The sequence below is a fragment of the Juglans regia genome, chromosome 14 (assembly GCF_001411555.2).
Source record: "Juglans regia cultivar Chandler chromosome 14, Walnut 2.0, whole genome shotgun sequence".
Taxonomy (NCBI): Eukaryota; Viridiplantae; Streptophyta; class Magnoliopsida; order Fagales; family Juglandaceae; genus Juglans; species Juglans regia.
This window is the reverse complement of record NC_049914.1, coordinates 5,232,613-5,255,905: the sequence shown is the minus strand read 5'-3', so window position 1 is coordinate 5,255,905 and position 23,293 is coordinate 5,232,613. Positions and strand designations below refer to the sequence as shown.

The following is a 23,293-nucleotide window of genomic DNA, read 5'->3' as shown; positions in this document are numbered from 1 at the left end:
TCCTAAGCTTTGGCGGCTTAGCTCACGGGCGGGGCCGGCCCGATCCGGTCCGGGCGGGTTTTAATATGTTGATTTGATATTTATTTATTTTTATGATTTCAATAACGCATGATGAACAAAATTTCTCCTTTTCTTTTCTTGTATAAATAAAGATAATTCCTACTAGAATTATTAAATTTTAAAAATTTTGAAAATAAAAATGTTACATTTAAAGGAGTTTTAATAATATTTTCTTTGAGACTTATTTTATTTTTAAATTGGTGTGAAGAACATAATATTCACATCATTTCAATAGTATAATTTATAAAATTTAATTTTAAAATTATTTTCTAAATTAAATTGTATCATATTGACACTTTACTAGAAGTATTATACACACTAACTTCTAAATAATTTTTTTTTTTTGAAGATTTCAACTTTAGTTTCCATTAATTTATGGACGGAATTGTCAACGTGACCATTTTTTATTCATGATGAATATATTAAAATATAAAAAATTTTATTCATCATTTATACACTATATACTTATTTTGTTTTAGCAGGTGTGGTGTAAGAATTATTAAAAAAATTAAGATAAAAAATACAAAAGAAACAGAAGAATTATTAAAAAAATTAAGATAAAAAATACAAGAGAAACAGAAATATTTGTTTAGGATGGATTAATAATCAATCCAAGAATAAACCCTCACCCATTTATATAAATTTCGGATGGAATTTGGTTTCCAAGATAAAATGAACGTGGGCGTTCTCTCAAGTGAGGAGGTACTTCAAAGATCAAAGTACAAAGTCCAAACCCTTCAAAAACAGAGGTGGCATGACTTCAACAACCGCAATACGGTACCGAGCAAGCATCGTTTGAGTTTCCGAAGGTAAAAAAGTCTGCGTGCCCACAACAGAGACGATCTTTTGGACCCAGATTCTCTCTCTCTTCTTCGGATTTGGATCTCTCAATCCAGTGAGTCACTTTTTCCTTGTCTCGTTTTGCATTAAATTGGGATTTAAATTTGTACGTGCATTTGTGGATAATTGATGATTTGGCGAGCTTACATGCTTTATGTTTGGTTTCCCGGAAAATTTTGGGAATGACAAGAAATTGGAAGTGGGAAAAAAATTTCAATGGTAACTCCAATTGCTACTTGTCGTGAGAGTATTTGGGTCATTCTTCTTCCAATAAAATATTCACTACTTCTTTCGGGGTCGTCTTCATAGATATTCTATAAACTACCCATTCCTCAAAATCCGCTTAATCGAGATTATGTAACCATTAACTTTGATAATCTGCTTTTTTTTTTTTTTACTTTTTTTCTTTTTTTAATTATTGTGGTGGTCTTTTAAGAAATGAGCTTTCTATAGAATGATTAGTCGGTGGTGGCCTAGACCTGAGTTTTGTTATTGCATTTTATTTGGAGATTGACTGTTATGAGAGGTGCACAATGTTTCCTGGCAGTGGATGAACACCCGTCTATGAGTGAGGATGGGGATATGATAGAGAGTTCTAATGGAAAAGAGTTGCTTACGACTGATGGAAGTTCTGATATTGAACCATATGTGGGTATGGAATTCGAATCTGAAGAAGCAGCTAAGGTGTTTTATGATGCATATGCCACGCGATTGGGATTCATCATGCGTGTTGACGCATTTCGCCGATCAATGCGTGATGGAAAGGTTGTTTGGCGTCGACTTGTGTGTAATAAAGAGGGTTTCCGTAAGTTGAGGCCTAAAAGAAGTGAAAATAGAAAGCCTCGGGCAATCACAAGGGAAGGGTGTAAGGCAATGATAGTGGTGAAGAAAGAGAAAACTGGAAAATGGCTTGTAACGAGATTTGTAAAGGAGCATAATCATCCACTGGTAGCTACACCTGCTAATGGGAGAAGAAGTGTGCTTCTATCTCAAACACCAGTGAGTGCTCAATTAGCTTGCACAAAAGTACTAGTTGTCAGAATTTCCTTTTCTGTTACCAAATTTGGGTCATCTGGATGTATAGTCTCGTTAAGAATTGGTATAAAGTTACTGATAAAAAAAAAAAAAGGGTATAAAGTATAATTCTATACTTTCTGGCAAGAATGTTACTTAAGTTCTGTTATAATGTAAAAGGTGAATCACATTAAGGAAAAAGAGTTACCAAATCTTCTATGCGTAGAAAGGTTGCATTCCATTCTAGTTTATTGCATTAGAATTTCTTCTCTGACAAACAATCCTTTTTTTTATCAGTTCCTCTAACAAACAATCCTACTAATTACCTTATCTTTTCTACTTCCAAACGTTAAAAAGTGTTGTGATCTAGCTCCTAACTGTAGTAATTTATGGACATCCTAGAGAAATAAAAAGATTTTTTTATCGGTCCTAAAGAATTAAAAAAATAAGTAGCTTCCCATAAAAGTGCTGTTTTTGGGTATGTCTCTATTTCCATTAAATTCAAATCTGTTACTCGCCCATTTTCTGGATAGAATTCTTCATTACCATCTGGATTTAGGATCTGGTCAAATAAGTTCTTTGGATGCATTTGTGATATTTCCCCTGTAAAATGTGTCATAAATTGTAGTTATGCATAAAAACTTGAGCTAGTTTTAGATTATTTGAAGCTTTTAATTGTTGGAAAGCTTACAAGATGAAACTATATAGGTGGAGAACCAGATCACTAATGAAATTGCCAGATTGTTTGTGTTTAGAAAGATTATACTGCTGCAGATTGCCAGATTGTTTGTGTTTAGAAAGATTATACTGCTGCAGTCTTATTTTTTGTTAGTCATTGGTAAATCCACATTTCTCCATGATTCTTTAGAATCTTAATCTCCCCATCCTGAAATTGAAAGAAAAAACAGCTCTTGATATCCTGTGGTAAAACATCTTTCTTACCTGCTCATGTTTCTTTACTTTTTCTCTTCGTTTTTCTTTTTTTTCTTTTTTTAAGTAAAGCAATCTTATTTGAAGTGCAATGGGCACATTCCAATTTCCAAGTACACAGGAAATATAAAAGAGGAAATGTCCATCTAAGGGGAAGAAGAAGAAGAAAAAGGAAAGGACCATGTTTCTTTACTTCCAATGCTCAACTTATGTTCCAACTTTGCAACTGAATTTAGTTTTTTTTCCTTCTTGAATTCAAACTATGATTAAGTTTCCAATCTAGCGTTACATAACCTTTTCTTACGATACTTGGTTTTTATTTTTGAGTTGTGGGAGGTTGGTATTGTTCTCAGAATTAGCAAAAAATATAGGCAGGACTCTGAGGAGATCTGGAAAACCTGTTTGTTGAACTGTTTCTACTGGTATAAAAAGCCATCCGTTGCGGAGCGAATTAGATCTTATTATGTTACTTCTTTATCTTCTTTAAGCGTTATGTTCGATTTGTTCTTAAATGGAATTTGTGTAGAGGAAACATGAACTGCAGCTGAATTAGTTGTGCATCCTCTTATCGTTTCACTGATTTGGCATCTTCAGATGTGTCTGGAAGCCCTTATAGTCATCAGGGTGAAAATCTATTGATGTCTTAGGCTTAGTAATCCTAGTTCTCCAATTTTCCAGTATACCCTTATATATGTCCCATGTACTTGCGCTCTTGGCTATTCTTATGATCAATTAGGACTCATTTGTTTTCACAGATGAGATGAGTTGAGATTAAAATTAGAAAGTTGAATAAAGTAATGTTATAATATATTTTTTAATATTATTTTTGTTTTGTGATTTGAAAAAGTTGAATTGTTTATTTTATTTTGTATTGTAAGTTAGGAAAGTTGTAATGATTAGATAAGATGAAATGAGATGTTTTCTAAAAACAAACGAGGCCTAAATCTTGTTTACTGATAAAAAAAAAATCCTAAGCATGCATTTGATGGAGCAAGTAGATTGTGTGCATTTGCTTTGCATCTTAAAGAGATGAAAGAAATTAAAGAATGAGAATTGATCTGTCATTGGAAGGTTAAATTTCTTCTACAAAGGTAATTTATGTATTAGTGGTTTTACGAATTTTCCAGGATGAGAAAGATGTAAAGATTCGAGAATTGACTGCTGAGTTACAGCGTGAGCGAAAGCGATCTGCTGCTTTTCAGGAACAGCTTGATATGGTTCTAAGAGATATGGAGGACCATTCCCATCACCTATCAAGAAACATTGATGACATAGTTCAAAGTGTGAGGGAAATTGAATCAAAGAGGTTAGGAACTTTGACGTAGCTAGTGGCTGCAGAAGATTGTCCAGTTTGATTTGTCTTTGTACAATTTGTTTGAACGTCAATGTTTATTTTCAGATATAACTTGTAGTTGTAGGTTTTTCTTTTTGGCCTGGCGATGGAGGTTGAGCTGGATTATCTTGTATTTGCATGGATTAGATGTTTAAAATTAGTTAGGTGTTTTGAACATATTTAACTGATGAGTTTGTGTAGGGTTGTTTTTATTTCTTTTGTTGGTTTTTTATTATTTAAATAGGGAAGATTTGAACCGAAGCAATCCAATTAAGTGTGCTAACCAGTGTGAGCTTTTATTGAGTTTCCATTTGTATTTTCACAATTCCTGTAACATAGAGGATAGAGCCAGGAGATTTATTCTTCAGCAAACATGGAGATGAAAGCCTGGAGAGTTCTTAATAGATTTTAATGGATTGAATATCCATGATTTTCTTGTATCACTGGACACTTATTTACTTAGGCTATACTTATCTATATCATTAATAAGGCGTGCTACATAGAAGCCCCACACTTCTGCACACTACTTAAGAATATGTGATTTTATCATTTTACCTTCATATTTCAGCTTATGTTTAGAATTTTTCTAATAAAAATATTGTTCACTGATCAAAAAAGAAAAGAAATTCAGGACCAGAACTCCAATTTTAATTTTCATTTTAAGCTGTTGGAAGAATTAAAACTGTTCATCTTCTCGGAGCAGATGTGGAATCAGCAGCCTTTGTGTATATTCTTCCATGTCCTGACTAAATAGACATGGACATGTCGATTAACGGATATAGATATTTTTGCATACTATTTACGGATATAGAAATTACAACTTGGAGATTATTTTTGGTCCCTTTCTAAGTTTCAGATTTATATAACCCTTCATCGATCCTTGGTTAAAGGCTTGGTGGGCATCCTCCACCTTGACCCTACCGACTGGTTTGTCTAAGGTTAAGGGACGCACACCCTTTTATTACCCAAAGCCATTGAATTCTATCCACAAAAACACCATCCCTGGTCTCCTGGAGTTGCCTTGACCCTTCTGCAGCTTGTTTTTCACTTTGGATTCAAGTGTAAACCACCCCATTCTTTGCTTCCAGGCTTTATGCCCTCCCATTGATATGGCTTCTTTCAAGCCACAGCTACTGCCACATCACCCATGTCCTGGTAAAGTGAATTCCATAAAATTATTATATAGTGGACAATAAAAGCAAACGAAACAACTCTTCTACCTGGCAAGAATGCAGTGTCGCCAATTCCAGTAATCTTGTGAAGCTGTAACGAATTGAGGGTTAAGGAAAACCTCCCCTTGCTTCAATTGAAAAGGCCAATGGGAACGGTTTTGCAGAGAAAAAATCATCTGTACCATCTGGTTAACTTCAGCAGCTCAACTACATGTCCAATAGCTTGAGGTTGAAAGGGACACCAGATGAAGATGTGGTGTTGTATGGTTAATGTTCAATGACTACTTCAAAGTGCAAACCAACCATCTAGTCTTTCACTACTTCAAGGTGCTAACTATCAGATTTGTAAAAACATTAAGTCCCATTTGGTTGTTAAACTTATCTGAATTCAATTTAGTTTAGTCTAATTTTAAGTTAAGTCTAACATCTAAATACTCAATTCTCAAATTACTAAACTCATCTCAACTCAAAACCTCTTTACACGTAAGACCCATAACCTTTTTCAATTTAACACTTTTTTACACGTGAGATTTACAACCTTTTTTAATTTTCCATAAATATATCTAAATTCATCTTAAATAGACCTCACAAAACTCACTCTACCATCTTAATTCACTACTATTCATAAAGAGTTCAACTCAGCTCAATATCCAAACGCAGCCTAAACGTTTCAACCAAATTTTGTCAGCCAACTATCCAATGGCCTAAATTCCTAATATTTTGGCTCAAGCTGCGACATTTATCCCCAAGTTACAGCAAAACTTGAACTAAACCTCATCCATTGGGTTAAGCACATGATGATTGAGCAGAGCCTACATTGTTATGCTCCAAACCACAAGGCAGCTCTAAACATAAGGAAGTTAGCTGATATCCAAATAAACCAAGAGATTCCTAAATCCTACACTAGAGACAAAAAAAGTTTCATCTAAAACCAATCCCTCTCAAATTGATGAATGATGAGGGAAACTCTTTAGCTCTGGTTTGGTTTCACAAATTTTTGAAACCATCTCACCTCATCTCAACATCTAAACATCATTTAAACACACATTTTTCAATTTTTTTATTTAATCATTATCTAATCATTATAATTTTTTCAAACTTTAAAAAAAAAAAAATCAATTTTTTCAAATCTCAAAATAAAAATAATATTAAAAAATTATATTATAACCCTATTTTAATTTTATAATTTTTGTTATTCAAGTTTTTTTCTCTCATTTTCCAAAACCTCATAAAACATCTTAACTCAGACTATTTCACTATTATTTACAAATTATCTCATTGCTATTCACAAATTTCTCGTCTCATCTGTGTAACCAAACGTGATTGCAAGCTGATTTTCCTCTGAACTTCACATTGATTCAGAATTCAACCTAGAGATTCCTAAATCCTACACTAGAGACAAAAAAATTAATTTCATCTAAAACCAATCCCTCTCAAATCGATGAGGGAAAGACTAAAGAATTGATTTCAGCTGATTTTCCTCTGAACTTCTCATATTAATTCAGAATTCAACCAAATCTCAAATTGGCCATGGGTGACAACAAACATTGATCAGTTAGCTAATTGCACCAAATCAAGATAATGGGAATTTCAAAAGAAGCTCAATTAGATGAAAATCCCAAACCACAACTCATTACCCAATTAAGAACCCAACTCAGGCAAACATTCTTCTGTATTAGACAAAACGTATTCCTTTCATTAATCAATGAGGAATTACTCTTTAACATCGAGCAAGGTTGCAACGTGCAGATTGATGAAAAGAAAAAGTACAACTCTTACGTATAGTTTTTTTTTTTTTACAACCAAAATTACTGCATAAAGGCATATATGGCAGTAGAAATATAAACCAAAAGAGCAGAGGAAACCAAGATGAGCAACACGGCGACGGCATGGACAGTGGATTTACTCCCGCACGACAACATCCCCAGTCGGATCTGGATAACATTGACCATGGAGAGCATGAGGAACAAGCAGCCCATGACGGAGCCCACGGCGGAGCCCATCATTCCAAACCTGAGGATCTTGTAGTTGATGTGGGCGCGGAAAGCCTCGTTGACGTCTTTGCTGTTGAGCAGGTTGATGGCAAGCTTGAGGCCCTGGGCGACGAGGGAAGAGAAGAGGAAGAAGCTGAAGGAGAGGACCTCGAAGACGAGGAGCTTCCTGGCAACGTCGATACCGGCGTCGCAGGCCGCTTTGTTCTCGAGGCTGTGCTGGTCAGGAGTGGTGAGGGAGAGCCCCACGAAGACAGCGATGGTGAAGAGGGAGTTCACGTTGACAAGGCCGTCCAGGGCGGTCACGTGCACGCTCGTAGTCGTAGTCGTAGCCGTCGCCGTAGAGGTTGATATCGCTCTCTGGACGCTGCTGTCTCTCGGGTATGACCACTCAGATCTGCAAAACGAATCCAGGAAAATCAAAACACAGTTGAAAATACGGGTTTGGTGGGTTTTAATTTTAGAGACGAGGGAAGTAGAAATTTTATAATGGGTTCAAATCAGAACGAAATTGCAGATATGGGTCTAAACAGAATCAAACTTAAGAGGAAGAAAGAATAAAGAAATACTCGTCCATGGGTAAATCTTGGAAGTGCTGTTGTTATTAACGTTGCTTGTTAGGGTTTATGTTTTTCTGTGATGGGAGACAGAGAGAAATATTGTTGAGTGGAGGTTGCTGTTGTTTATTTAGGATTGTTGGACGGCAGATGGGAAGAAAAAAGTCTTGACTGAGACAGCAGGATAAAGCGACATTCTTACGCTTTTGTTGGTGTTTTAAGGGGAAACTTTCGTTTTGTCAAGGCAGCGGAAACTTGCTACACATGTTTTTTATTCAAAGCTTATCTTAATATACGAAAAGGTATAAGTTTTAAATTCATAATTTTTGTATCAATTCTCTTTTCTTTTCTTTTCTTTTTTTTTTTTTTGTAAAAAAAGTAAATTCTATTAAGAATTTTTTTTTATGATGAATTCGTTTTTTTATAAAAGTAAATTATTATTTTTTTTTTATAAAAATCATGCGTGAAATTTGTGCATTTAGTACTTGTATTATTAATATATGAAACTCCAAACCTCAATACATGGAAACATATTTTATATAATAATTATAGAAAAAAAATTAGTACTTTATAACTATTAAAGTGCCACTTAAATAAATTATATACTAATTAGGTAAAATTTGTATCTCTAAATATATAATTTTAAGTCACGAGTTCTTAATAGGTGAAAAAAATTATAATAAAGGCATTTTCTGAAAGAGAAATGTTTGGGAGCAGTCGGAAGCTGCAACACACTGTGAAGAATTTTTTTTTTTTTTTTTTTCACCCCAGCACGTTGAGTGTGCTGGGGACTCTACAAACAGTAGAGTGTGATTTAGATTTTTTCTTTCTGAAATGCGTGAAAAAAATATTCCAACGCCATCTAGAATAAATAAATGTGAGATGAATAGAGGAATGTTTCCATGCTTCTTTTTAATATTGATCGAGTTTTTACACTTTTTTATATAATTTTTAATTACCTATCCAGTTCAGTCAAACTCGCGACTTCGTGTTCCATGGCGATTTGAGATTTCCACCGACCGACCACCTATAAATTGATGGAAGGAACTTATTTATGATTTTTTAATATATAAATTTGATTGCATAATCTTTTCAAATCTATTAGATGTGAACACCGCCTCAATTAAAATATAAGATTTGATAACTCCTAAGGTCCATATATAAATTAATTTAGGTCTTATTTATTTTTACAAATAAGATAAGATAACAATTGAATAAAATATTATTAAAATATTTTTTTTATTTAAAAATTTAAAAAATAAAATTTTTTATTTTATTTTATGTAAAAATTTAAAAAATTTATAATAATTAGATGAGATAAGCCGAGTTATAAAAACAAACGTGACCTTAAGTTGAACTAAAGGCTCTTGTTTAAAAACATCTCTTCCTTTTATGTTCTTGCTATGAAGTCCAAGTTAACCTTAAACGAGCATACACGCATACACACTCGCACACGGTGACGCTCCAGCGAGACTCATCGAGCTCAACCGTGCGCGCTTGTGTGTGTGTGAGAGAGAGAGAGAGAAAATCTGTAGGATACTTCATTTGACCATTTGCATCAACTATATCTTTTCTCAATTATATTTTATAGGGTTTATGTACAGCAACATCTATTAGTTGGAGCTAGTAGAAGGGGCTCTTCTAACCTTACAACTATACGCCACCATGGTTCCCGCTATTGAGATGAAAACATATAGCTCCTAATCCTGCTTCTGATGTTCAAACATGACATCACAAGCCCTTCTTTTGCACTTTGGATTGTTGAAGAACCATCCATCAGTACCCCTGACCACCTGCATGCTTTGAGGTTAGTTCCATCTATACCTCAAAGTTGCTCTGACCAGTTGTGTCATTACGCCTCAACAGTAGAACCACCTTGTGGCATTAGCTTGGAAGGTAGGTCTCTGATTCGAGATCCACTGCCCCAGAAAGAGGCAAGACAAAGGCCCATTATAGCCATGGCAACTACCGAACATGCTGGTGGAACTGCTTGACTGCTCCCAAGGAATTGGGTTGCAAGGAGCCCTGCCAGGGTGGAACTTTGCATTCCGGTGCATAATGAAATTGTCCTGCTGACTTCTTCTTCTTGCCTGTGACAAAAAACGTAATGTTATTGTCTGAAAGTGAAATAGTCCTAGAGTCAAGATGCAAGCCTGTGTGCCAGGTCACTTTCCATTCAAGCATTTACAAAAGTCAGATGTGATATGGGAGGGAGAGTTTTATCTCATGTCGAGGAATAGAACAGTTTGCCAAGAGTTAAAAAAAAACAATAATTCTTTTGATTGGACAAGCAAAAAGTATAAAAAAAAAAACAGGGGCTGCAATGGCATTTAGGAGATGTTAGCAAAGTCGGTCTCTCCATCGAGTTTGACATGGGATTATATCTAGTACTTCCACCCTACCACCCTTTCAGAGGGTGTTTCAAAGTCATGAAAGGTGAGAGAGGCAGTGACAGCCAATGACAATAAGGGTTCCTCGTTGAATTAGCTTTCAAAAGGTAGTATGAATGCTATTGTCCAACTTAACTTCTACACCTAAGCTGTAAACCGATGCAAGATCAACATGAATAGAAGTTTTCAGGAAGGGTTCCAAGCCCAACTGCCAGAAATGTTTTGAGGTCTGCATCTCCTTGAAATGAGGAAGAGTTCCACAATATATCTTACGAAATATAAGAAGATTTCATGGTATAATATCAATACTTGCTATCTTTTAACAACTGGCTTTGGCATCGTACTTCATTACAAAAACAATAATAAAGCAATTTTGGATTGCTTTTTAAATGACTGAAAACTTAGATGGGCCATAAATGTAAGACTTTAAATAACTACAAAAGCACGCAAGGTTCACTAACAGAGTGGAGGCTCAAGAACCACAAATATCACATTAAAGAACTACGAATGCATGCAAGGTTCGAAAAGACTGAGGCTATGATTACAAACCTAAAAATCTTTCAAAGATAATGACTTTTAGCGGTATTGGAAGTTTACAGAAAAAGAAAAAAAGAAAGAAACAACAGGTGGAAAAAATGAGAAAGGGAGATAGGGAGGTAATTTGAAAGAAAATATGATGAGAAGTGACTGATGGACATCACAAGTAGCAAAGATAGAAAGAATAAGGAAACATAACTTTATCACTTTTCAAACTCAGAAAATCAAGACCCCAGAACTTATACACTATTATATTCCAATGATTCAGACAACAATTCATGTTATGAAGTGCAAAAAAAAAAAGCATGATCAGGAGGAGGGGAACTTCAAATATGTTCCTATAATATTCTCCACATGCTTAAAGCAAGCCTTGTTTCTGTTACTGTGCACAGCCAATATACGTGTTCTTTAGTAGGTGCCTGCAATGGGTTTTAGTGTAGATATATACTTTAGTTACTCAGATATTTGATTCTAACCAATCGATCCTCTATGTGATCATTTTAATTGCTTATGAAAAAATATTCAATGATGGAGATGCACAAGCACAAATACAAGAGCAAGGAAGGGGGTTGGCTTTTTAAATCTCCAATATTCACAACATTGCCCTTTCAACGTTAACTCTTGTGATGTTTGCTCCTATGAGAGTAACCAATTTGAGAATGAACTTTGGGATGCATCAACATCAAAGCAAGAAGATCTTTGAGGTAGGATGAATTTACCTCAAAGCAGGAATTCTGGAAACCAAATATCCCACAGTAAAGGCCACGGCATGAAATGTCAATACTGGTAAAACTAATCGGAGACCCTCCGTTGACAGAATTTGGCTCCGGTTTATAGCAAGGGGGCTGCCGATGCATATGGAAGTGCAAATCATCGCAACAAATGGCATCAATGGTCCAAGGACATTCACAACTGGTTTTGCATAAGTATTGAGCAGAAGGCCAAGAGTGACAGGAACAAGAACAACCTGATGAAAATTGCCAAAAAAAATTATTACCAGAATCAAATGGGTTATTATGTCTCTGAATCCACTTTTGCTCACTTAATGCAGTGTTCTTCTTACCTGCAATATTGACTTTGACATGGCTACAGCATCAACCGGAACAACAGATCCAAGTAGAAGGCCGGTTAGCAAAGGTGTAACAAGCACTGATGCAATGGTGGTAGAGCTGGTTAGGAGAATGCTCAAGGCCACATCCCCTTTGCTCAAAAAACTGGCATAGCTAGACAGCTGAGCCCCTGCAACACAAGACATGAGGACAAAACCTGCATAGAACATCCGAGGCATGCCAAACGCTCTTGCAATTAACACTCCAAGTGCTGGCTTCAGCACATACTGTGCAATGAACCCAATAGACAATGGTAAAGGCCTGCAACGGAATAAAACTGAAGGACATTGGAAGCAAATTCAAAATCTCAAAAAGTATTGGAATACCTTCATTTCAGATACGTGTGTGTGTGTGTGTGTGTGTGTGTGTAAATAAGAACGTTAAAACAAGATTGTACCTTTTAAATGCAAGAGCAAAATCATTGATGGAAAGTCGGATTCCAATAGATAACATGATCCCACCAAGAGCAGGAGCATAGAGTTCCTTAGATACCCTGCAGAAGTTCAGAGTTCCAAGTTCCTTTAGTTGTTAAAAAGCATCTAAATACAATTATAATTTGGGCAGGATTACACGTTCTTCATGGAAATCTTGACCAAAGCACGGCCTGTTTGGCCATAACATGTGCCGGCAAGAAACTAGAAGATTTGCGAAGTAAGAATACTCCTAATAAACCTTAAATCAAACATATGCAATCCCAAATTCTGGTATGCAGTTTCCACGGTCTTCTATCTACAGGATTACAACTAATTGGTATTTTCAGCTTTGAGAAGCAATCGCCGCCTCTTTCTTTTTCCAAAAAAAGATAAGAAAAAGTAAAAAGGCTGATAATAAGAAGATCAGGAGAAAATATTATGAAGTAATGCCTTTTTCTTTATTCAATGACTTATGAGGTAATACAAAGACATAACTAATAATTAAATACGTGTCAGAAATATTCGACGCAATTAATTTAAGTAGTTCATGCTGAAAGTAAACTTTCATACATTAAAGAGAAGGGGAAAAAAAAAACAAAAACAAATGAACAATTAAAATAAAAATCTCGGGGAGGAGAATTTTTCCAAGTAATTAAAATACTCCATGACTTTATATAGTATTATTATTTTAGAGAATCTCTATTGGGGAAAATACAGAAAAGAAACTAAGGAAGCATAATCACAAAGCCACATGCAGAATTTGGAAACTTCATAAACCCAAAAGACCCACCAAGTAAAAGTGGAAGGCTGAGCAAGAGCGGCAATCGCAGTGGCAGCGACCACAAAGGGAAGCATTGCAGACAGAGCCTGCGAAGAATCGCTCTTCTTCCCAACTTCCGCTATTGCATTCGGGTTTATCCCAAACGACAGCAACGACACGTTCCCCTCTCGTCTCTGCAGCCCCACTCTTCCTATAAACGGCGACGTCGAGCACGCGAATATAGAAAGCTTCGCCGTCCTGTTTCTGAACCCATTGGGACTCTTGGGAATCGAAGAGCAACAAAATGAAGTAAAAGCAGAAGAGGCAGAGGTTGGTCTTAACGAAACAAGGAGTGGCAGTTTTGGCTTGGAAGGGAGCGAGAGCGAGAGCGAGAGTAACGGAATTGAGGACACTGAAGAAGTGGACATGGGTGGTGGTTTCCGAGGTCGATCGAATTGCTCCGCCGGGTGACAGATGGTTTCCGGCGAAGCTTTCACAAGCGAAGTAAAGGAGAGGTGGTGGAGAAGCGAGGAAGCGGATGAGACGATAGAGTCCACTTTGTAAAAGAAATATTAGTTTTTAATATATTTGTACAGTAATGAGAGAGAGACAGAGACAGAGATATATGTGAGATTTGTTACTTTTTTCCTTCTCTGTTTTGGCCAGATGTATCAGATATTTTAGAGACACCTCGGATATCATAATTGCTGTTTAAAATTATAAAATAAAAATAAAAAAAACAGATGAAATAATTTTAAAATATTTATAAATTTATAATTATTTAAATAGTTAATAATTAAAAATTAAAAAAATAGTTGGAGAGGGGAAGAATTGCCAACCCAGTCAGCCCATCTATTGGGTGAGGGGTGAATGCGATTATGCCACTGCGAGACTAATTTAGAAAATTTGTTAAATACTTGTAAATTATAATAACGAGAATCTGGCTTTCTATCATAAAATAATATCGTACCATAAATTAAATCTTACAATAAAGTATAATTACGACCTATCCATACCACGTTCTTTACTCTCACAACCCCATCTTATGGTTTGAGTTTAAAGAGAAAATGAAGGATCTTGAAAACAGGCTGTCCTTTTCAATCCAGTTGCTTGCCAGCTTGTTCATTTTGGCAACGAGTCCTTGGAGTCTTTTCATGTTTCAACTTAGAAAATTGGTATTTAGAGTATGCAAATTCTGCAATTTTTTTTTTTTAAAAAGAAAAATTAAATTTGTGACCTCTATAAAAATTTTATTTTTTTAATGGTAGACCTTGTTCTATGTTTAAAAGAAATATGTGAGACTTATATATTCTAAGACTTTATCCAGTAGGAATGCTACTTGCATCTTTGGACAGTACCCATGTCTCGCCTTTGGGCCTCCACCCCCTTATGGCCAGGGGGAGGGTGATAATTTGTGCCTCCAAACCTTGGCAATGCCCCCTATGGGCGAGTGCACCCGTCCGAATGTCAAGAGGCAGATTGACTCCCTAGTTTGTCAGCTTTCCCGTCCAATATTGCATTACATATTTCAAAATACATATCTTACAAACAAATTTTAGAAAAATCATAGAAAGCATTACAAATCCAAACTAAAAGCAAATAAACTTACGGATCACAAAAATCTAACAAAAACCAAAGAAACAAACAAACCTTCAAAAATATAAAATAAATGCATAGATCAATCGGCCGCGACCGCAATCATGGCTCATTTAGATATGTGCACAAATCTTCAAAGATATGTGGGCAGATCTATACGGCCCATGGTGGGCATGATCGCGATCGTGGGTCATTAAACTCGCAGACTCGTCACATTGTCACCCACAATCACAGCCGACAATCACAAAAGTCAAAACTCCCATGGAGTTCTAACGCTAGCCTAACCCACAACAACTGAGATAAAATTCTTTGTAAGTAGGAGGAGGATAAGAGAGATGAGAGAGAAGATGGCGATCGCTGGGAGCATAGGATGGGAGGGGGGGATGGGAGAGTAGAGCAAGAGATAAAAGGAGAATGGGAGAAGAGGAGATGGCGGCCAAGAAGAATAAATTAGAGAAATAAGAGGTGAGAGAAAGGATTTCCCATTTATAGATAGGGTTATGTTTAGATATGATATTATTTTGAGATATTCAAAATAAAGTCATTTCTTTCATTACAAATCTATTATATGTATATAAGATGTGGGTCGAACAAAGGCCAAGGCCTACTCTGGGTGCCGTCTGAGCATGTATTTAACACGTGGGTAGATGCCTTGCAACCCGCATCTGGCGGCCTAGGCCCCCCCTCTTGCCAAGTGGGGCCGGATGGGGGGAGGGCTAGCAGACGACCCTATCGCCCACCCCTATTATATAGCATTACTCTTGAACTTATACCTTTGACTCATGCTTATATGTATTTGATCATGTTTCTTTTGTTTTTAACAATTTTATTTTTCTGCCGAATTATTTTGACCATAGTAGGAGTGGGGTATGTAACAATACCTTGTGGGTGGAATTATTGTTAGTGGGATTTTCTATTGTAAGGAATCTATGTGATTTTTATTAGTGCATCCATCCATGTTTTGTCATAAAATGATAGATATATATATATATATACTAGCAAGGGCAACGTGCTCTGCATGTTTGCCTAGTTGACCAATTTTGTCATGTTTCAAATTTGTTACGTATAAACAGATATAATTTTGTCTATATTTTTAGAACATTTTTCCTATTTAGAACACATTATACATATAATCTGCATAATATTTATAACTATAATGCAATAATTTACAAAAATCACTTTTGCACGCCTCCGTTACCTTTTGGGAGGCCTACGCCCCATAGAGACTGTCTACCTGAGACTGTCCTTTGGCGTAGGTCCTAACACAAAATTAGAATTTTAGCTCTTCTAGAGTGTTATCTCACTGACGACTTAGACGCCCCGGAAGGAGGCCTTTTTCACCCTCCACCTAAGCTGCGCAAAAAAGGCCCAAAGCCCCAGAAAACAGTGAAGCTTCATAGGGTCTTTATGTCCAGGTGCACGGCATAATTTGATATGTCAGTCATAATTTTTATAAAATTAAAATATTTTATAATCTAACCAATTATATCAAAGTACATCAATTTATAGTTTTTTTTATAAAATTTTTGTATAAATCAATTTTATTTTCATAAATGCATATAAATAATGACCTATACGCTCATGCATATATATGATTCCTCACAAAACCCCAATTTCTTTCCTTTGAAGTTAAAAAAATTCAAGGTTCCTATCATTCGTGTCATTCTTGTTTTATTTTTTTATTTTTTAGTTTTTATTTTCGATTTTAGAGCACTCCTAATAGTTTACGTATCACATCCTTTAAAGTACATCACTAAAATTATTTGTATTAGGTGGTCTTTATGCTTGTTTATATGGGTATTCTTTAGGCATGTTTAGAGTTTGGTCCTTTTTAGTCCTGGTTTGTATTTGCTGCTTTTGGCTTTGTGGATGACGTTGCTTGTTTTGTGTCTGGGAGGTTTTTTTTGTAAATTCCTAGATGTTTGGTTGTAATTACGGTATTCTTTCCCCATAAGTGAGGGTATTTTAATAAACTTAGGGAATTGTTGCTCATGGACATGTGGCCCTAACTCTTATTTAAAAAAAAAAAAAAACATCACTAAAATCTATTTTTTATTTTTTACATACTAACTTTTATAATATACCATACATCGATTAGTTTATTTATTTTTTCTTTACATCATTTAAATGTTATATTATTTAATAGTTTGTTGGAAAAACACATACAAAGATAGATAAACTATTGTAGGAAAAAAAGTATACGAAAAGAGAAAAAATAAATAAAATATTTTTACATTTGTATACAATTCACACTACATGTATCTTAATATTATAGCAAAATAAAAAATAGATTTAAAAATACATAATCAGAGGTAATTTTAAACTAATTTTCTTTAAATTTTACATAAAAATGAGTTTTACAAAATTTGGGAGTGCTATTAAACGGTATTAATGGACGTGAGATTTCAAGTCAATTGCTAATTATTTTTGGTAGGTGTGTCCATTTTCCATTTTAGTCCACCAGATTCTTGGAGTTGAACAAGAGAGAAATGCTAATTATCTATTTAATTTATTATATTTAATCACTTCTAATTAATTTATTATAATTTAAATAATTTATTCTTTTAGTTATTTAAATAAATAAATAAAACTAATTAAATACATCCCATAGTATTAATACGGAAAAGACAAAAAAAAGTTTGATTTTCTACCGAACGGTGGAATTGGTTGCATCTCACTTTACCTTGTGTCGAAGACAAAAGGCTAACCGTTCTTCTAATTCTGACAATAAAGTGCCAAATATCTCTAATCATTGAAGCCGTGGACTTACTTGAGTAATTTGGTTGCCACCATAGGTACCTTCTAGTAATCTCAACGACCACTTCAAACAAAAGTAACCCTTGCTGATATGAAGCGCGTGGGAACACATTCCAAACATTTATAGGCAATCCCGGTTAACAGCGGCACGACAAAGATTAAGATTGGAAGGGAAATGACGCCGGTTGAAAAGGAAGAGAATTAATAAGGTGATGTTGGCTACACCGGTGTGCGGCGGCACACTGGAGGGGACGAAGAAAAGGACGGGCCGCAACTTAGATTCCCTTGTGGTGACTAACAGCGGCACGAGAAGCGTTGAAATTGGAAGGGAAGGGATGCCGGCCATAGGGGAAGAGAATGGCCGGAGCTCGGCGAGGTGTCGGTCATGCCGGCGTGCGGCGGCGCACTCTAGGAGACGAAAACGGACAAAGAGAGGAAAGTAGGGGCTTGCATGCGGGAGAAACGAGAGGCAAAATGGAAATTTGGAAATAAAACAAGGACAAAATGGGAAGAAAAATTATTAGACGAAAATACTGTTCACACTTTATTCGCACTTTATATATAAGTAGATATATAGATTAAAAAAAACAAGAGAGTGATCTTTGATAATTGATTTTATTATAATTATATCTATGCCTTCATATGACTACAACAAAATTTATATTAATATGATATTATATCTTAAAGAATTATTCTATTATCATGTCGGTATATAAAAATATATCATTTAAATAATAAAGTTTAAATTTTAAAATTTATTTTTTAATTTAAATTATACCGCATGCTATAAATTTTAAAAATTATAACATCTAATTGTTCTAAAGTTAGTTTACAGATTTAAATGAAGTTTGGAAGATAAAAATGAAGTTAGTGTACCTCACTAACTCTTAAAATACATTAAGCTATTAATTTGATCGTATTACTTTAGAAATTAGAACTCGAAGCTCTGGAAAAAAAAAACGAGAGAGAGTGGGGAAGAGTGAGGAGATGATGTTAAGGACGCGATGCTATGGTTCGGCGCAGGGTTTTATGTGGTAGGAGCTGTGAGAGATTCGTGGACCGATCGACACGTTCTCTTTTCCGATGTCAGTGACCTCTTTGAAACGAACATATTAGCATATTCCCATTTTCTCAACTCCAAATTCTTCGAGTATATATTGTGACTCTAAATTGCTTAGTTCTTCTCTTCCAGACGAAGCAGAAATTTGCTGCTTTGGAAGCCGGAATGTTGAACCTCGAGGCATCTATCTCTAATCCGAAATCGGATTCCGGTCAGGTAATTGCTCACTTTGACTGGTCTAACTCCATCTTCATGAGCTGAAACTTTTAGACAGTTGTAAACTCTATCTTTAGTTTTTCTCCAGACCGAATTACGATTCCTGATGCTCGGAAACAAAAAGAAAAAGTATATTACCCGGCGTGACTCGCGAGAAGCTGCTGGACAAGCAAACTTAAGCACAGATATTATCTACAAATGGTTGTTTGAAGTTTGAAATTGGTCTTTTTCCCTTTTGTTTTTTTTTTTGGTTGGGGGGGGAGGGGTAGAGTTGGAGCACCATAGCTATGGGCTGGTGTCTATTTTGATCGTATCTTGTTATTAGACTCTTTCTAGCTTCTTTAATTTGGGTCAAGTTTTCCAAGTCAACTTCAGTTGGAGTAATGTTTGCTTATGAATATGAATATAATTCTATGAATTGAAGTGAACAATTTTTATAGAATTTTTTAGTGGCCTGGAGCTCGAGTTTCAGAACAGTGGGATGCAGTTTTTATCGATTTTGTTGTGATGCGTAGGCTTATTTTTTTTCTTAGATTTCCAGCAAATAATGTGGGCTCTGATTCATGTTCTTCTCCTTAGTCCAACATCTTGGGACCTTGACATTGTCAACTTTTGCAATCAATTTCAGAGTTAATCATAATGTCACTTTGAGAGCTCTGTAAGATATTTCTATCCAAGGTATGTTGTCAAGAAATCTTAGATGCATGTTTATCTATCCATTCTCCTCACTGTTCTTTAGAGTTTTCCAGCAATTTTCATATCAAATGCTATTCAAGACTGATTTGAATTTGTACATTTTATTTCCCTGAACAAAATGGTGTAGTTGAGCGTAAACACCAACATCTCTTAAATGTGGCAAGATCTCTTAGATTCCATGCCAATTTACCCCTTGTTTTCTTGAGTGAATGTGTTCTCACAGCAGCTTACTTAATCAATAGAACACCCTCTCCTCTGCTATCTAATAAAACACTATATGAGATATTATTCTCAAAACCACCAAATTTTTCTCATCTTAGAGTATTTGGTTGTCTCTGCTTTGCATCAACCTTATCTCATAATAGTTCTAAATTTGCACCTAGAGCTCATCCTTGTGTTTTTCTTGGATATCCATATGGCACCAAGGGATACAAACTCTATGATTTAGTGACTAATGCCATCTTCTTATCTAGAGATGTCATTTTTCGAGAATCTGTATTCCCATTCAAAACTGGTCATGATCTTTCCACTCAGTCAATAATCATACCAGTTCCTCAAACATATGATCTTATTCCTATTGATACATTCACATCTCCTACAACTCAGATTGCTCAAGATACTCTTTCCAACTCCATGAATGAACCCATAAATAATACAGTTCCAACTCACATACTAGTTCCAACTGTTTCTCGAGAAAATTCTGATTCTGTTAATCCACAGCCTAAAATTAGAAAATCCACTAGAGTTCACAAAAATCCATCATATCTTGCAGATTATCCTTGCAACTTAGCTAATGTTGCAAAGGCCACTTCATCACCTGATTCTTTGAGTAAAGGTTCTATCTCAGGTACTCAATATCCAATATCTTATTTTTTTTATCATATTCTAATTTTTCTTGTTCTCATAAAGCATTCACACTTTCCATTTCTTCTTAAAAAGATCCAACATCTTTTAGACAAGCCATTCAACATACTCAGTGGTGTGATGCCATGGCTGATGAAATTAAAGCCTTGGAAGATAATAAAACTTGGACTATAACTCACTTACCTCCCAACAAGCAAGCTGTTGGATGTAAGTGGGTTTACAAGATCAAATATAAGTCAAATGGTTCTGCGGAAAGATACAAAGCCCGATTAGTTGCTAAGGGCTATATACAACAAGAAGGATTGGACTTCTTGGAAACATTTTCACCAGTTGCCAAGTTAGTCATTGTACGAGTTCTCTTAGCCACAGCTGCATCCAAAAACTGGTATTTGCACCAACTGGATGTCAACAATGCATTATTGCATGGAGACTAAGAAGAGGAGGTGTACATGTCTTTACCTCCTGGATTTCATTGCAATTCGAAGGGATCATTTGCTCAGGGGGAGTCTCTACCTTCTGCACAAGCTAATTTCACTAGCTCTCAGTTTGTATGCAGACTGAATAAGTCTTTATATGGCCTTAAGCAGGCATCAAGACAGCGGTTCTCAAAGTTTTCCTCTGCTTTGATAGCCCATGGTTTTATCCAATCTTCAGCTGATCACACTTTATTCACTCGACAGAAAATAACTCATTCATTGCATTACTAGTTTATGTAGATGATGTAATCATTACCAGTAATGAGGATGCTGCTGTAGATCATTTAAAGAAATATCTTCATTCCCAGTTTAAGCTCAAAGATCTTCAGCCTTTGAAATACTTCCTTGGTCTTGAGATTGCTCGTTCCACCAAAGACATTATAGTTTCACAGAGAAAGTATGCTCTTGAAATATTGTCTGATTTAGGTTATTTGGCATGTAAACCAGCCTCATTCTCTATGGACCAGAATTTGAGATTATCAAAAACAGAAGGAAAGCCTCTCTTAGATCCACTTTGTTACAGGAGATTAGTGGATAGACTTCTCTACTTAACCATTACAAGGCCTGCTTTATCATTTTCTGTTCAAATATTAAGTCAGTATGTTGCAAATCCCACTGAAGTTCATTTGGCAATTGCTCATCGTGTCTTGAGATACATCAAAAGCAACCCTGACCAAGGCTTATTCTTCCCATCAGCAAAGGATCTACAACTAAAGGCATTATGTGATGCAGATTGGGCTGCATGCAGAGATACTAGAAAATCTATTACTGGTTTTTGTGTATTTCTTGGACAATCACTCATTTCATGGAAATCCAAGAAGCAAAATACAATATCTAGGTCTATAGCAGAGGCTGAATACCGTGCAATGGCAACAACAACATGTGAAATTACTTGGCTGCAACACTTGTTGAGAGACTTATTTGCACCACAGTCCAAACCAGCTGTGCTTTTTTGTGACAATGAGGCTGCCATGCGCATAGCAGCCAATCCAGTTTTTCATAAGCGTACAAAACGTATTGATATAGATTGTCATATTGTTAGGGAAAAACTGTTGGCAGGAACTATGAAAACACTACATGTTTCCTCAATTGGTCAGCTGGCATATATTTTGACTAAGCCTCTTGGCTACAATCTCTTCTCTAATATTCTTTCCAAGATGGGTGTTATTAACATGTACACTCCATCTTGAGGGGGAGTATTAAATTATAAGTCAAAATTCAGTAAAGTCACATGTGTACAAATCAGTTATGTTAGTTAGCTAGTCTGTTATATGTTAGTTAGTTTGTTATGATAGTTAGCTATCAATGTATGTGTATAAATAGAGGTCTGATTCATGTAAAAGAGATCAAGAAATATACGATACAAGTTCATCATTTTCTCTCCAATATTTTCTCTGTTTTTCCTACAATTCTTCTCTTTTCTTCCTATTCTGATAAAGTGGGGTTAATGATTACGAGTTCACCACAGGGTTTGATTGGAAAAATTGAGTACCAAGGCGTGCCAACAGAATTGACCCAAACCACAGGTGTTGTTGGTATATTTTATCATATTTGAAACCCTAAACCAGACAAAATACTAAAATAGTATTTTCGGTTTATTGTTCGCTGAAGGAATTGGGTATCCAAACCATAAGTTTTCTCTTTGTTTGACTTCCAAATCTTAAACTTTCCTTGCATAATCAGAATTGCATTACTCCTTATCTTCTAGGCCTTTTGCCACCAAAACCTAGCACTAACTATCCCAAAACGCTGCAAACCTCTGCTGCCAAATAAATCCTAGCAGGCCTGAAGTTCTTTCTCTGCTGCTTTCCTACTTCAATAAACAGATGTTTTTTTTTTTTCTTAAATTTTTGGCATGGTGCTACAAGCTGTCTCCCAGGATGGGGAGTTCATGGCAAAATAGTGCGTATTCTCCAGCTAGCAGCTTATTTGGGTATGGGGGGTGGCAATGACAACAGCAATGAAGGTTTTTTGGGATTTGATCCTGATGAATAAGGTCATCAGTTGGCACATAAAACATTTGTTTGGGCTACTTGACTACTCTGGCACTTAGGAAAATGAACGTGCTTCTGCTCTCTTCTTTCGTTTTATCTACTATGTTCATCATTCATTGATGTGTAGAAGTGTTCTAATGATTGCAATTTACCCTTTTTGGCAGGCGGAAGGCTAGCTCTATTTCAAGCAAAGATCCATATTTCAGACAAGGAAAAGAGGACGACTAAACAAGATTTATTATCAACTTGGATGACTCGATTGTTGGGTTTCTTATAATTAGTTGTGGAATTTTTTATACAGAAATCTCAAGATACTCTAGATGATGCACAACTCTCGACTTGCCTGTCTTATTAATAATGTCTTGCTGCCTTGGAACAAGGAAAAGTCAGAGAAATTTGGCTGCGTTTGTTTTGATGTAAGAGAAGGAAAATAAGAAAATATTTTCGTACAAAACGAGTGATTTTTAGAAGTTAATTTCTTTGTTGTTTTGCCATTATATGTTTCGTCGCACTATGTTTACTTTCCAT

The 23,293-nt window shown here is 35.6% G+C and overlaps 4 protein-coding genes across 8 annotated transcripts; 2 read left to right on the top strand and 2 right to left on the bottom strand.

Annotated features, from left to right (window-relative positions):
• The first annotated feature begins 732 nt into the window (after positions 1–732).
• LOC108989159 (protein FAR1-RELATED SEQUENCE 7) lies at positions 733–4,389 on the top strand. Its single transcript, XM_018962678.2, has 3 exons — positions 733–955; positions 1,448–1,899; positions 3,972–4,389. Coding segments are annotated over exons 1-3 (651 nt in total). The 5' UTR covers positions 733–954; the 3' UTR covers positions 4,170–4,389.
• A 2,640-nt stretch (positions 4,390–7,029) lies between these two features.
• On the bottom strand, positions 7,030–8,084 carry LOC108989173. Its single transcript, XM_018962697.2, has 2 exons — positions 7,910–8,084; positions 7,030–7,737 (listed from the first exon to the last, which is right to left on the bottom strand). Exons 1-2 carry the CDS (start codon positions 7,915–7,917, stop codon positions 7,158–7,160), a joined length of 588 nt encoding a protein of 195 aa, XP_018818242.2. The 5' UTR covers positions 7,918–8,084; the 3' UTR covers positions 7,030–7,157.
• A 1,357-nt stretch (positions 8,085–9,441) lies between these two features.
• LOC109021502 (probable sodium/metabolite cotransporter BASS3, chloroplastic) lies at positions 9,442–13,698 on the bottom strand. The gene is made up of 5 exons (XM_019004140.2): positions 13,137–13,698; positions 12,331–12,426; positions 11,888–12,194; positions 11,544–11,791; positions 9,442–9,987 (listed from the first exon to the last, which is right to left on the bottom strand). The coding sequence occupies exons 1-5, from the start codon at positions 13,532–13,534 to the stop codon at positions 9,750–9,752; spliced, it is 1,287 nt and encodes a 428-aa protein (XP_018859685.1). The 5' UTR covers positions 13,535–13,698; the 3' UTR covers positions 9,442–9,749.
• A 4,699-nt stretch (positions 13,699–18,397) lies between these two features.
• On the top strand, positions 18,398–23,240 carry LOC109022195. 5 transcript variants are annotated; one of them, XR_004798259.1, is made up of 5 exons: positions 18,398–18,544; positions 18,652–18,735; positions 18,824–18,936; positions 19,364–19,413; positions 22,930–23,240. XR_004798259.1 is itself a non-coding variant. In XM_035685028.1 (4 exons), the coding sequence occupies exons 1-4, from the start codon at positions 18,464–18,466 to the stop codon at positions 22,991–22,993; spliced, it is 342 nt and encodes a 113-aa protein (XP_035540921.1). In that variant the 5' UTR covers positions 18,398–18,463; the 3' UTR covers positions 22,994–23,240. The 5 variants fall into 5 exon arrangements, 2 of the variants coding, with proteins under 2 accessions (XP_035540921.1, XP_035540920.1); XR_004798260.1 differs by lacking the exon at positions 22,930–23,240 and adding an exon at positions 20,204–20,275; XM_035685028.1 differs by lacking the exon at positions 19,364–19,413.
• Positions 23,241–23,293: the final 53 nt, after the last annotated feature.